The sequence below is a fragment of the Diabrotica undecimpunctata genome, chromosome 5, assembly GCF_040954645.1.
Source record: "Diabrotica undecimpunctata isolate CICGRU chromosome 5, icDiaUnde3, whole genome shotgun sequence".
NCBI lineage: Eukaryota > Metazoa > Arthropoda > Insecta > Coleoptera > Chrysomelidae > Diabrotica > Diabrotica undecimpunctata.
Window position 1 is genome coordinate 30,163,065 of NC_092807.1, and position 14,088 is coordinate 30,177,152.

General features: G+C 34.1%; 1 protein-coding gene across 3 annotated transcripts in view; it reads left to right on the top strand.

Annotated features, from left to right (window-relative positions):
• Window positions 1-2,255: 2,255 nt before the first annotated feature.
• Window positions 2,256-14,088, top strand: part of LOC140441231 (uncharacterized) — a 41,540-nt gene continuing 29,707 nt past the window's right edge. Inside the window, exons 1-4 of one of the 3 annotated variants that reach the window (XM_072531816.1) lie at window positions 2,256-2,430; window positions 3,094-3,370; window positions 7,738-8,016; window positions 9,295-9,439. In XM_072531816.1, coding sequence (XP_072387917.1) covers window positions 3,119-3,370; window positions 7,738-8,016; window positions 9,295-9,439 — 676 coding nt within the window. In that variant the 5' untranslated portion in view covers window positions 2,256-2,430; window positions 3,094-3,118. Of the gene's footprint in view, window positions 2,431-3,093; window positions 3,371-7,377; window positions 7,520-7,737; window positions 8,017-9,294; window positions 9,440-14,088 lie in introns of those variants that run through there. The other 2 variants (XM_072531815.1, XM_072531817.1) reach the window with 2 other exon arrangements.

Consider the following 14,088-nt stretch of genomic DNA (forward strand, 5'->3'; position numbering starts at 1 on the left):
TCTTCCTTGTAACATTTTTTTTATATAATTAAAATATTAATTATTTTTATCCCTTTTACCCCCGTGATGATACGCTTATGTTCGGTTTACCGTCTTCAAAATTTTATTGAATGCCCGGGATTTCCTTGCGTCCGAAAGGTTTTTAATCCTTTCCGTCTTAATCCGGGTCTTTTATGATAGATTTGTAAATATTCCGAAGGCCCGTATAGTAATTTTTCTGTAAAGACCCAATCTCGGGATTTCATATTTTATCACGTGCCAAATTACCTCGAACTTTCCGATAGCCGTTATAACCTTATCTTCTCAGAAATACATACAGCTGGCCTATCATTTTTGGGGGGAAGATACCCTCACCTTTTCTTGGGTAGCTTGGTAAAATTTTAGAGGAACCAAGTTACTTCTCGGTGGGCACTCGTAGAGAAAACAACTTCTCGGTGGGCACTCGTAGAGAAAACAACTTATCGGTGGGCATCCGTCGAGTTAAGACGCTTAGTTCACAATATCGTATCTGCTACCTTACCGTCTCTGTGCATTTTCTTTATAAGTGTGTATACACTTGCTTATTAGAGTTTTTTTTATCTTACACTATATTAGTTTAAGTATAGTTGTAAAGCACCTTCAAGGGTAAATAAATTCAGTGTTTAATACCAGTACAGTATTAACTTCAGTGAATTAAAGCAGCAGTCGTCAGGAATAATTACTGTAAGTGACATAATTTTAATATCTCCACCTATCTGGGCAAGTAACATGGTATAGCATCATATCATCTCCCATTATCTGGACGTATCGAAAGATCATACATGTCTTCAAATGTAATTGAGAGTAGCTACTGAATTTTGCAGTCAATTAAAGAACATTCTATATTTTTTTTGTTACGAACCAAATAATCGACTTAACCAAGTGCGGTTTGGTTAAATTTTTATGTTTTCACGTCAGTAAACTTTTTTGTATTTTTGTAAATTTAAATTTTATTAATTTTTGTTATCTTTTGTGTTTGTTATGATTTGTATTCAATTTTATTTGCTATAATATCTCGAGATTCGCCAAAACTTTATTTGTGCATGCTTGTGTTATACTTATATCTTTGTAAAGATATTTTCTAATTATATTTCTGCCTATTTTTATATGTATACCACCATTTTATAGTTGTTGGTGTATCTTTATTACTTGTGTTGCATTCAGCAGCGTCGTAATTGTGTTGTTGTTTAATATATTGTTATTGTTTTATGTATGTATTTTATTTGTTGACTCCTAACAACGTTCCCTGATATATTTGCTTTTTACCTTTAAATATAACTATACCTTTGACCAGTAGAAAGATCAGGCTTATTAAGTTTCGTAGGTAAGTAAGTGTAATACCTTGTATATTTATTTTTTGTTTATGTAGAGTGTTGACCAAATTTATTCAATAATTAACTGTGATATCTTTTCTTAGGTTTGATCTCTGAACCTAAATATCTTTCCTTATCTCTTTTCTTTTCTAAGGTTTCTTAATTTTCTCCTTAAACCCCAAAAAATTAAGTGGCCCCCTGTTCCCTATCTTATCTTATCTTTGGTAATTTTACCCATCTATCTTTTTGTTTATTTCTGTATCTTTTCCAATATCTCTTATCGTATCTTTACTTATTTCGTCCGTTGGACCCATTCCTGGTTCCAAAAGCTAGTTTCGAACCCACGACTCGCTCTCCACCAACCATCTGGCTGCCGTCCGCAGTGTCTCCATTGGTGACCTTTCTAGCACCATCAAAAAAAGGTTTCCGAGGTTACACATATTTTTATAATAAAATAATTAAACATTAAACTTTGTATACACCACTGTGTATGTGCTTTTTATTTTGGATCTTGACGTTTTTAATATATTTGCCTAAGTTGTTGTTTGTTCTAAAAGCTGGTGTTATTCCTTTCTTTTTTATGTGTTTGGCTATATTTTTGTTGATATCTTGCCTGTACAGGTAATCAAGCAGAAGGTATTGGGTGTTTTCTCTGGTGGTGGAAATACTAATTTCAGGGCTTTCTTGTGTAGTTTTTGATTAAAAAAGTACTTAGTTCTTAGTTTTTAGTTCTTAGGAAAGTTTTTAATTAAAATTAATGAATACGAACTTCTGTTATTAATGATTAATTTTCTTTTTTCAATTAAAGGAGTCTGTAGCAGTAAGTTTATCAAGTTATTAATAAGGTGTCGTAGCTATTTTTGTGTTGTATGTTTTCTACAATGACACTGTCAAAATACTTAGTTTTCATTCACTAAACATAAACTTTTGTTAATTTTTTGAAACGAGACGTTTGCACTGAAGTTAAAAATCAAAAATAGAAGAATTGTAAACCATCTTGGGCATCAATACCTATTTATTTTATTTTACGTTGTTTTTAATATGAATTAAGATTTTTCTGGGATATACCTATTGTGTGTGAGGATACTTATTAACTTTGGTAAGTACAAAATGAATTGCATAAAAATACATTTTAAGTATTGAATACATTTTGAATGACTGTTATGACAGATTCACATTGATTTGACACATTGACGATACGTCATTTGCATCATACAAATACTTTTATTATAAGGATAATGTAATGGGTTTATTTTTTGGTATTTCTTCTGATTTGTAATGAAATTACCAACCGTAGGTTGTTGCTGTTATAGTTATGATTCGTCATATTTGTAGAGTACCTACCTATAATACTACTTCTCCGATGCAGATTTTTGTATATTGTTTATTCTACACAAAAAATGCTTATAAACATTTTTGTTTAAAATTATCGAAGCTACATATTTTATTTGAAACCTTTTTTTCTACGATGAACAGATTCTTAATAAATCGATTTTTTGCGTTTTTACCCCCTGTGAGGGTGGTTTTAGGGGGAAGCCATCTTTTTGGGGTCCCAAAATCAATATTCTTTGCAAAATTCAGCTTGTTCGTATGACTTTTTAGGGGTCAACTCTGGGACGACTGGACTATTATTCAGTAATATATAATTAATTTGAACTATATTTGAAAACAGTTTTGATTAAATTAAAATAAGAAAAAATTATATAATTAAAATATATAGTCATTTTAGTTGATTAATATGAACAATTTTTGTGATTTTCAGACATATTTCAAAAATACAAAAATAAATGGAATCAGAAGCATCTATAATTTTGACTGGAGAAACTACTACTACTATTGAAAAGTCCGATAAATCGTCAACGTCAAATCCTTTAATGGTAGTTAGACGTAAAGGAGATAAAATTTATTATGTCAAAGATGAAAATATTTGGATGAATGATAATGAAATCCGTCAAAGTAAACCGAATGTTCAAAAAGCCAGCATTCAATCAGCGACAAAAGAAACGGAAAATATAATAAATTCAGAATCTTCCGTTAAGGTACTTCCGTTAAGGTCTCAATAATTTTTTTTATTCAAATTATATACAACTAAATTTGAACAAAATAATTAAAAATTTACTACATTGCTAAAATAATGTTTGCCTAATCAGGTGTTCAAAATGTCATCCAATGTTAACTTGACAGTATCCTGAACGACGGTAGAATGCGTCTATTACATTTCTGCATGTTTCTCTAGAAATTAATACGGATTCATCGATAATTCTTTGCCTTAGCTCTGCAACACTTGCTCGTATAGTTTTATAAATTCTACTTCTCAAGTATTCCCATAAAAATAATCTTTAGGATTCCAATCCGGTGAACGAGGAGGCTAAATAACGTCAAACGTTTACACCAAAATGAACTAGACTCCGTCTTGCTAAAATCATATCTCAGTCAAATTGGCTCCAAACTTGTTTTTCAAGGCAGGTACAATTTCATTTCTAAGTAGCATTAGTACAGTAAACTGTAATCTACGGTCGTAGTCATCTTCATTAAATTCTTGCAACAACTGGATTTTGTATGGTTTCAATGAATTCTTATGTAATACACGCAAGACTGAAGAATGACCTGCAACATGTATTTGTGCTGCTTTGCGTAAGGATTTATGTGAATTTCCTACGAAACTCTACATTAAATCTAAAGTTTTACTATAATTTATAACAGTTTTTGGTCTACCTGTTCGAAAATATCATTAAACAAGGTAGCTACTTCACTATAAGATCTTATTCGTCGCCGTAGCCCCTCATCATTTAAACAGTAATTCGTTCTTTGTCATTAAAAACCATCTTTACTCTAGAGTTTTTAAAAACACATAAAACAACAGTCAGGTTTAGTTATAAATACGATTGATTTTAGAAAACTGTTTAATAAACGTCAAGCTATTGTTACTTTTATGAAATAATGTCAAAATCACAGCATTCTATATTTACTGAATTACTTCAAAACTATTTGGCACTGAAAAATTTTATTTATTTAATACCTTTTGATTTCTGAATGCTATCAGAAAAATGGTAAATATGGCAACATTGCAAGCACTAAATTTGAAATCATTGCAAGAAGAATGAGAGGAATAGATTCTACAATTAAAAACCCTAGACGACGGAAGTGGCGAAGAAGCTCTAGCCAAAGATAACCTCCAGGCTGAACTGAATAAAGGTCCAGATCTAAAAATAGTCCGTGAGTGGCTGGACAAAGGAGCTAAGTGACAGTGGCAAGGAATTGCCAAATATGAGCAAGCAGTGAAGGGCTATTGGCCTCAATGTGACTCCTTATCTCTGCGAGATAACGTCATCACTCGTATATGGGAGAGTCCAGAGGGAACAAGAACAGTGCCCCAAGTTGTTCTCCCAAAGTCATGCGTTAAGGACGTACTTGCACAACTCCATGATAGCCGCTTCGTGGGGCATTTTAAGATCAATGACAATCAGACTCTGGCCAGAGTCCGTGGGAGGTACTATTGGGTTATTCGTCGGCAAGATCTGGAAGAATAGTGTAAACAATGTGACCTGTGTGCATCCAAGAAGGGACCCAAAACGAAACGGGACAACCCCTACAATACATCACCATCTCCATGGGAACGAGTTGCTGTTGACATTCTGGGAATATTTCTAGTAACAACATTAGGACACAAGTATTTGATGGTTGCTACTACTACTACTATCGGTTTACAGCGTTCTCCGACGCCTTCCGACTCCTAACCGCCATTCTTCTCTATTCAGCCATAGGCCTGGAGGATTTCTCTTTCCTCTAGTTCTTTTTCAATTCCCTCTCTCCAGCTTTTTCTCGGCCTTCCTCTTTTCCTTCTCCCTTGTGGTGTCCACGTCAAAATCTGTTTTGGAATCCTGTCATCTGGCATTCTCTGTACATGGCCGTACCATATTATGATGGTTGCTATGGACTATTATTTTAAATGGCCAGAAGTAATTGCACTACCCAACCAAGAAGCAATCACAGTTGGCGAGGCCCTACTTGACAATGTCCTCAATTCCGCCTGACATGGAATTCCACTTTTGCTTGATTTTGATCAGGGGCGCAACTTCGAATCGGACGTTTGGAAGACCATGATGATTTTGCTGAGAATTAAGAAGACCAGAACGACACTGCTTCATCCTCAGTCCGACGGCATGGTAGAAAGACATACCAGACCATCAACAACTACTTGTCCCTGTTTGTACATGAAAATCAGAGAGACTGAGACAAACTGGTGCTTCTGTTTCTGCTAGCCTACCGAAGCTCCTAACATGAATCAACTGGTTACACTTCAACGATGTTATTGACTGGTCGAAAGATGAAGCTTTATATCGATCTCCTACATAGCAATCTACCAGACGGAGAGATGGGGCAAGAGACACTCCCCGAGTATGCGAGCGGCCTAAAGGATCGACTAGTTACAGTCCACGATTTCGCCAGGAATAAGCTACAACTCACTAGTGACCGGATGAAGGTTAGGTTTCATCAAATCCACTCCCGTTAGCTTCAAGGAAGGTGATGCAGTTTGGCTTTACCAACCAACCAGAAGGAAAGGTCCAAGTCTCAAGTTGCAACGGCTCTAGAAGGGACCGTACTTGGTTACTAAGAAGATAAACGACCTTGTATATAGGATGCAACCAGCGGCGGCCGGCCAGGTGAAGTAGGTGAAGGTGAGGTTCACCAAAAAAATATAATTAAATTGAGACAAATAAATAAAAAATGAAAGCAACATTATTATATCTAAATTCTGAAATCAATTATTTATTCTCTTTTAATTAATCTAAAAATTAAAAAGACAACTAGCTTTATTAGCGGTACGTACTTGACGGTCAAGTCCTGACCTGTGTCACTAGCCGTGTACTGAATCTTAGGATTCAGGAATAGGTGAATATATATATATATATATATATATATATATATATATATATATATATATATATATATATATATATATATATATATACCCGGTATTTAGGCGACACACACCCTTCCGGTAGGGATCTATGGAGGAGTATCACCAAGCCGCAAGCCCTTATCTCTTGCCGTACTGCTCCACCATAGGTGAATATAATTTTTGAAATTCGAAATGCATCTGCATGAGCCTTCACGGTTGCCATGGCAACGTTACGTCAGCCTATCCTTAGTGATAGCTGAGAAAACTGGTGAGTGCAGTTCCGACTATAAATATATTATTCGTCTTCACCCACTGTTGGATGTGTATTTGGTATTCCTATTTTTCGGAAATTTCTCTCAGTAATAACAATATTTTGAAATTTAATCTATTATATAGATATTTTTTATATAGTATAGTGTATAGTATAGTATTTATTAGTTTAGTTTAGTCACAGTATTAATTTTATTTGTTTAGTGCACTTTATTAATACATTTCTCTGGCATGTTTGTCCAGTCTCGAATATTTCGCAGCCATGATTTTTGCCATCGACTCTACCCTGCATGATGACCTGCAGAAGACTATATTAAATGGTGGCTAAATTAATGACTCGGTGTGTAATATATTAGAGACTCTATTTAGGCACTAGAAAAATGAAGATAAAAGGGATGTTCTTTTATATGGTCGACCAGCCAGTATTTTAAACATCTGCGTCTGATCCAGAGTGGTCGGCTGCAATCAGCATCTGACTCAGAGTGGGCGGCTGAATCGAAACTCACCAACCCGTTTAAGCAGGCGTGGTGATTTAATCGCCAAAAAACCCTCAATGAAATGTCAAGGTTCAGAACTAAAATACCCCAGGCAAGCAGAACGAATCGTATCTAGTATAAGTGCCCTAAAAAACTGTTTTCAAGTTATTAGGGCCCTAAACTGTATACATTTTTTTAACAAATTTTTAATGAGTTTTGGGCGCGACGTAGGTACCAAACCTCCTTTTGGTCCGGCAAGCTTTCCTCATCTTCACCACTTTTTTAGGCCACGAGCCGCCGCTGGATGCAACTAACGCCACGAAGTAAGCCGAAAGTTGTAAATCTAAACTACGTATTTCATATAATTCCTGAACCCACAGAAAACGTATCAATTTATAACGCAATAGCAAGTTTCATCTGTGCACCTTCCATTCTAAGTGTTTTGTCTTCAGCCTTTATAATAATAATAATTGAAGTGAATATGTTCAGTTTTTTGGGGATGAAACATACAATTATGTAGGAAAAAACAGTGTTTTAAGGTATTACTTGCCTGATGATTCCATATTTAAAATATCTTACAAAATAGCATCTGTCCTCCATTTTCAATGATTAGGCCATTAAAAAAATATAAACTATGAGCACGTGTCTGAGTTGATTATCCAGAAATTTATTAATTTTTAAGGTTCAGAATATGCAATTAGGCTAAGACTGTATTTTAGGTTTGTTTTAACAAAAGATTTTACTTTTTATTCTTCAGACTTTCTCTTTTGATGAACATCAAAACACCGCAGAAACAGAAAAATGTATAGAATTTTGGAAAGCTGTCATGGAACGAAACTTACAGCCTATAAAAGCAAATATAATACGAGAAACAGTAGACTCACATCGCACAGATTCAGATCTAACACATGATAAAAAAAATCTAGAAATAGAAGAAGCAGTGAAAAGGGCAACTGATAATATACACGCAGAATACAGAGCACTTTGGACATCTCTTATAAAAGAAATTAAAGCCAATAAATTGGAAAAAGTAAAAGTAAGTTAGCATCTTGATTTCAATTTCTGTGCTAGGTTAGTTAGGCTAGGTATTACATTGTTTGTTCTTTGATTCCAGTAAAGGTTTGTTATTATTCTTGAGTACTTTTTGTCTGTTTTTTTTCTTTAGAATATTGATTAATTTTTCTTGTCTTACTTTGTCGGATACTTTCTCAAAAACTAACGTAACGAACACGCACTTCCCCATTAATATCCATGCATCTTTGAGCTATCACAGTAATAGCAAACAACGTATCTATTGTTCCTGATCCGTTCTGAATCCAAACTGACATTATCTATTCATTCTTCCAGGTTTTTATTTATGAGACTAAATGCTACTATGTGTTATTGTCAACAAAAATTTGAGAACATGACTTATTAATGATATTAAAACAAAAGTGTTTATTTTGCGGCATCTAAAGTAGATGGCGCTTATGTATCATGTATCATGTCTACTTGCCCACATGGTGGGAAATTTAGTAGAGAGACCTATCTTTCTGAAACAGAAATTTTGTTTTGTGCTATATGCTGAATCTCACTATTTAAATTCATATTTTATCATAATTTCTCATTCTAAATTCATCAAATATTTTCTTGTCATTAAAACGTCAGTATATAAAAGAAGTTAATTAATTTTCTCAACCTATTCGAATTAAAGTGATATGAGGTTGAATGCTCGAATAAATGAACTTTGATCAAATGAAAGGCAGATATCGAGCACAGTTTATTAATTCAATCTTGCCCAAGTACTTTTGCTTCCTAGATCATCTTTAGGGGCATTTCGTCAAATTTGGCCTATCCAACAATCTTTGAGAATATCATAACCATAAAATTGTACATTAACACTACACGATACAAGGGCAAACAGTTTTAAATTTTTTTAAAAACGGCGAAGCTAGAATTCGATTGACATCAGGAGAAAGAATACCAGAACGGATAGAATAATAACAGAGGAAATATGGAACAGAATGGAAGTACAGAGCCCTGCAGTAGTACGGGATGTTGAATTAATGCCAGAGCACAGGTGGCCGAAAAGAATATTGGACTGGGACCCGCCGGGGAGAAGACGAAGAGAAGACCTGCTCCAATATGCAAAACATACATAGGAAATGCTATGATAGATAGAGACCTCAGAGAAGGTGACTGGGAAAATAGAGTGCTGTGGACTGTAAATAGGAGACGTACTATTGCAAAATAATTTTGAGTCGATTATTTTGTACTCAAGTGTATATTATTTATTAGGTTCATCTATATTTATCTATATTATTTATTATTTTAGAAAAACGTTAAAACAGGATGTCAAATATGTAACTATTCAGATATTCAATTAGATGTACCAACTAGTGATGTTAAAAAGAAATCAACTAAAAAAACTGAAGTAATAACTAAATTGACCCCAGTAGAACAAAAGGAAAAATACTATGGTAAGTATTTGCACATATCTAATATTTTAATAAGCTTTTTTAATTAACTTTTCTGTTGACCTGTTCAAAGTAGTGAGCTACATTTATATACGTGAAAAAAATTATGTTTATTTTATAACAAAACAAATAATAATTTATTTATTTAAAAAGTTTCCATTTATATACGTATACCTTATATTTTTCATGATTTCTCATAAAGTGACTAATGTATCCAGCTTGGGTTTTTATTACATTAACCAGTTTTGTTATTTGGTTCCTCTTTCTTAGGATCTCCTGATTTCTAACCTTGTCTGTCCAGATTATCATTAGTAATCCCTTCTTGTCTATCAAGATTATCATTATTAATCTCTTTTTCTCATCAAAAGTTTCCAAACGTTTAAACGTAGTCCAATTAGCGTCTACACCTCTACTCCATATAGTAGTATTGCAAAGATATAACAATACCTCATTCTAAAACGGAGTTCAAGACTGAAATCTGGCTGCAAAGAATATTTCTTATTTTACAAACGTTGCCCGGACTATTTCTATTCTTTTCATGATGCGGTTAAGTCCTAGCACTCATTTATATTCAGTACTATATTATCTCCGACTATCTTAACGTCATCTTTTAAAAAATTTTGTTTGCTAACTATCTCCTGTCTCCTAACTATCTATTATTTCCTTCACTTTTGCTACTGATTATTCTATTATTAATTTTATTCTCTGTCTTAAAACCTTTTTGCTCCTTAATTGACTCTAATTTTGCAATTGTTTCCTTAACCTCTTGCAGAGTTATCACTTCTTGTATGCTGCTTAACTGTGTCCAGTAAAAGATCTTGAAACGAAGCTTCATTCGGCTCGACTTCTAAAAAGTGGCTGTTAAGTCAAGTGGCTGGAGAAGGTGTGAGGTGTGCGCGGATAGCTGCAATAGTATTGCAATGATATTCTCTATAAACAGTTGTACCACTCTGGGGTCCAAATGTGTACTATGACCATCATACATAAGTCGTACAGGTCTCTCAGGACCTATAGTAAGAATGAAAGTTTTACTAGAATAAAATATTTAGGAATATGTATGCTTCCATCCATTTATTTCAAAGCCGTCATCTTTACTTGCTGTATACTGATCCCAGACGTATTTTCCTTTAAAAATGATGAGCGGAGAACTTTTCACTCCAGTGGCACTAACTGTTGATAAAATTGTTACATTCTCTTTTCCCGGACCACTTGTTATTCGTGAACACACTGCACCTTTTCCTCCAACTACTTTTGTCTTTAAGGGATCCATCGACAAACTGGTCTCATCCAAATTCCATATTTTGGGTAGGTTTCTAGTCATCAAAGCTTGCCTTCAATAATTTGAAATAATCCCCAATAACAAATGTCATTTATTTACAAGCAAACTTTACGGGCTGTGGGGTTTTTATTGTTAAATTATGACGTACTTTAAAGGCTGTGAACCAATCAGACCCGGGATTTTGTTTTTAAGGGTTTTTAATTCAATTTGGATGACAAACTGGGCCACTGGAAGAATCACTTCTTTCCGCGAAAGGCCAAACCCCCATCATTCTAATCTTTGGAGATCATCCGCTAACATTGCTTCTTGGACAAGTGGAATGACCAGGTTTCTACCCAGTGATTGACTTTTAATACCAGTTTTTTCAGCTATATGATTATGCAAATTACTCTTAGGTATTCCGTATTTTCGTGAAGAACCATGAACAGTTAACACGCCTCTATCTTCATCGATAGCAACATTTTAATCTTCTTAAGTATACTTCATAGCTCTTTCTCATTTTCTGACATATACACTAACCATTATGACTGCTGTAAGAAAATATATGGGTATATATGTAAGAAAATATAATATATCATTAATGGGAAAAGACGAAAATGAAATCACAACTAGAGAAAACATACTGACACGAATAGAAGCATTTTACACAGAACTTTACAGAACACATCAACAAGATGATGAGATGAGACCAGCACGGAAATTAATAAAAAATGTTGGATCAGAAATAATGCCAAAAGTAACAATTTCAGAGGTAACTACAGCATTGGAAAACATGAAGAGAAATAAAGGTGCTGGAGAAGATAGTATTACCACAGATATGATATTAGAAGGAGGTAAGGAACCAATTGCAATTGTAACTAAGCTCGTGGACAATTGTTTACATCAGGGCAAAGTCCCTAAGAGCTAGAACAACTCTAAAGTAATCTTATTACACAAGAAAGGTGATAGTCGAAAATTGGAAAACTACAGACCCATCAGCCTACTGTCACACCTGTTTAAAATACTCACCAAAGTCATAACTACTCGACTAACAAGGAAATTAGACGAATACCAACCATATGAATAGGCAGGTTTTAGAAAAGGCTATTCAACTTCCGATCACCTGTTAACTACAAAAATATTAATAGAAAAATGTAACGAATACAAGTTTCCAGTTTTCCTAGCATTTGTAGACTACGAAAAAGCTTTCGATACCATAGAACACACGGCCGTAATAAACGCAATGCAAAATTGTAGAATAGACAGCAGATATATTAACTTAATAAAAGAAACTATGAACCAAGCTACAGCTACATACTACCTAAATGAAAATGAACACACGAACCCTGTACAATTAAACATGGGGAGTCAAACAGGGAGATACTTTATCACCCAAACTGTTCACCTTAGTTTTGGAGGACGTTTTTAAAAACCTAAATTGGAAATATAAGGGAATAAACATCAATGGCCGCTACCTCAGTAATCTACGATTTGCAGATGCCATAATCCTGATAGCTACTGACCTACAAGAAATGCAAACCATGCTTTTAGAACTACATACCGAATCTTCTAAAATAGGACTGAAAATGAATTTAAACCAAACAAAAGTCATGCACTCCGAAGACACCGTGACAATAATAAACGATAAAGTTATAGAAAAAGTTGAAGAATATATATACTTCAATATATATATATAGACAAAAAATAATACTAAATAGGGAAATTCAAACTGAAGAAATAAAAACAAGAAGAAAGTTAGCTTGGGCAGCATTCGGTAAACTGAACTATATACTCAGAAATCAACAAATTCAATTACATCTTAGATCTAAATTATTATGATTAACTTATGCGGCACAAACATGGACAATCACAAAAAAGAATATGAATATACTTAGAGTCACTCAACACGCGATGGAAAGAGCAATGCTAGGTATATCACTTAAGGACAAGAAAACAAACACATGGATAAGACAGAAAACCAAAGTCACCGATGTGGTGCAAAAATCATTAAAGTTGAAATGGAAATACGCTGGACATGTAGCTAGGAGCGATCTAAACGAATGGCACAGATCAATTTTAACCTGGAGACCATACCAACACAAAAGACCCAGAGGCAGACCTCCTATGAGATGGACAGATGATCTGAAAAGGACTGCAGGGAAAAATTGGCTACAAGTAGCGTACAATAAAAAAACAATGGAAAGGAAGACTTGAAGAGGCTTATGTTCAGATGTGGACGTGAATGGCTAGACGAAGAAGAAGAAGAAGAAGAAAATATATATTAGCCATCTTAGTTTAGAACTGTTCATAAAGAAATGACACATAATGCACAGGGCAAGATCGGTATTAAAATATTTCCATATGCATATAACAAATGCGAACTTCCCCTTAATGAGACAGGATCGGATTTTTATGGAAATCTACGAATATTATAAGGTTATGTTTTGTAGGCACAGAGCCAACAGCTGAGTAACAAAATGGGTCGGTATTAAATAGTAAAATATGTGTATTCAACTCGAATGCGGATTTATTTTCTGTGAGCCAAGACCGAATAGCTAAATTTAGCAAAAAAACAGACTTAATTTAAGAATATTCACTTTCTAAAATAATTGCAAGTAACAACGCTGTTATTACTTGTCAAATTTAACGTGATACTTGGCCGATTTGAAATTAGGCTCCACCCATGATGCGCATTCGACCATAACACAATTCGTCCTTATTATTTCTTGACCCTTCGAAGTGCAAGGTACTTGTATAGTCTGCGACAAAGTTTTTTTTATTTTACTTATGTTTAAAGTTACTGTGTGTTAAATAAATATCGTATTACAATAGATTTGACTTTTTAAATAATTATTGTTAAGTATTTTAAATTATAAACATGGATTTTCATTCAAAATTAGAAGGCAAAGTCTTGTCTGGACAAACGAGGGAGATAATAGTAATAGTAACGAGGGAGGAAATGTAATTATTTTTATGCAGAGAGAAGCGATGCAAAATCCGCATGTTAAAGATTTTAAAAAAAGTTCAAGAGCGTGCTTCCTTAGCAACTGGAATAAGTATAGCCACTATAAAACGGATCTCTCGTGAACTAAAAAATACAGAAGAAGGTGCTTCTACATCATTTTCGACGCCTAACAAAAGAATGAGATCTGCCCCAAAATCCAACTTGGGCGATTTTGACAAAGGTTTACTTCGGCGTATAATAATAAATTATTATTTCACAGAAAAACGAGTTCCTACATTGCGACATATAACAAAAAAAAAATAATGAAGACAATATTTATACAGGGTCGCATGAAACTTTGAGAAAAGTGATGAGAGATATGGGATTTCGATGGAAGAAAGCGAAGAATAACAGAAAAATCCTAATGGAAAACTCCGGAAAAAGGGCTTC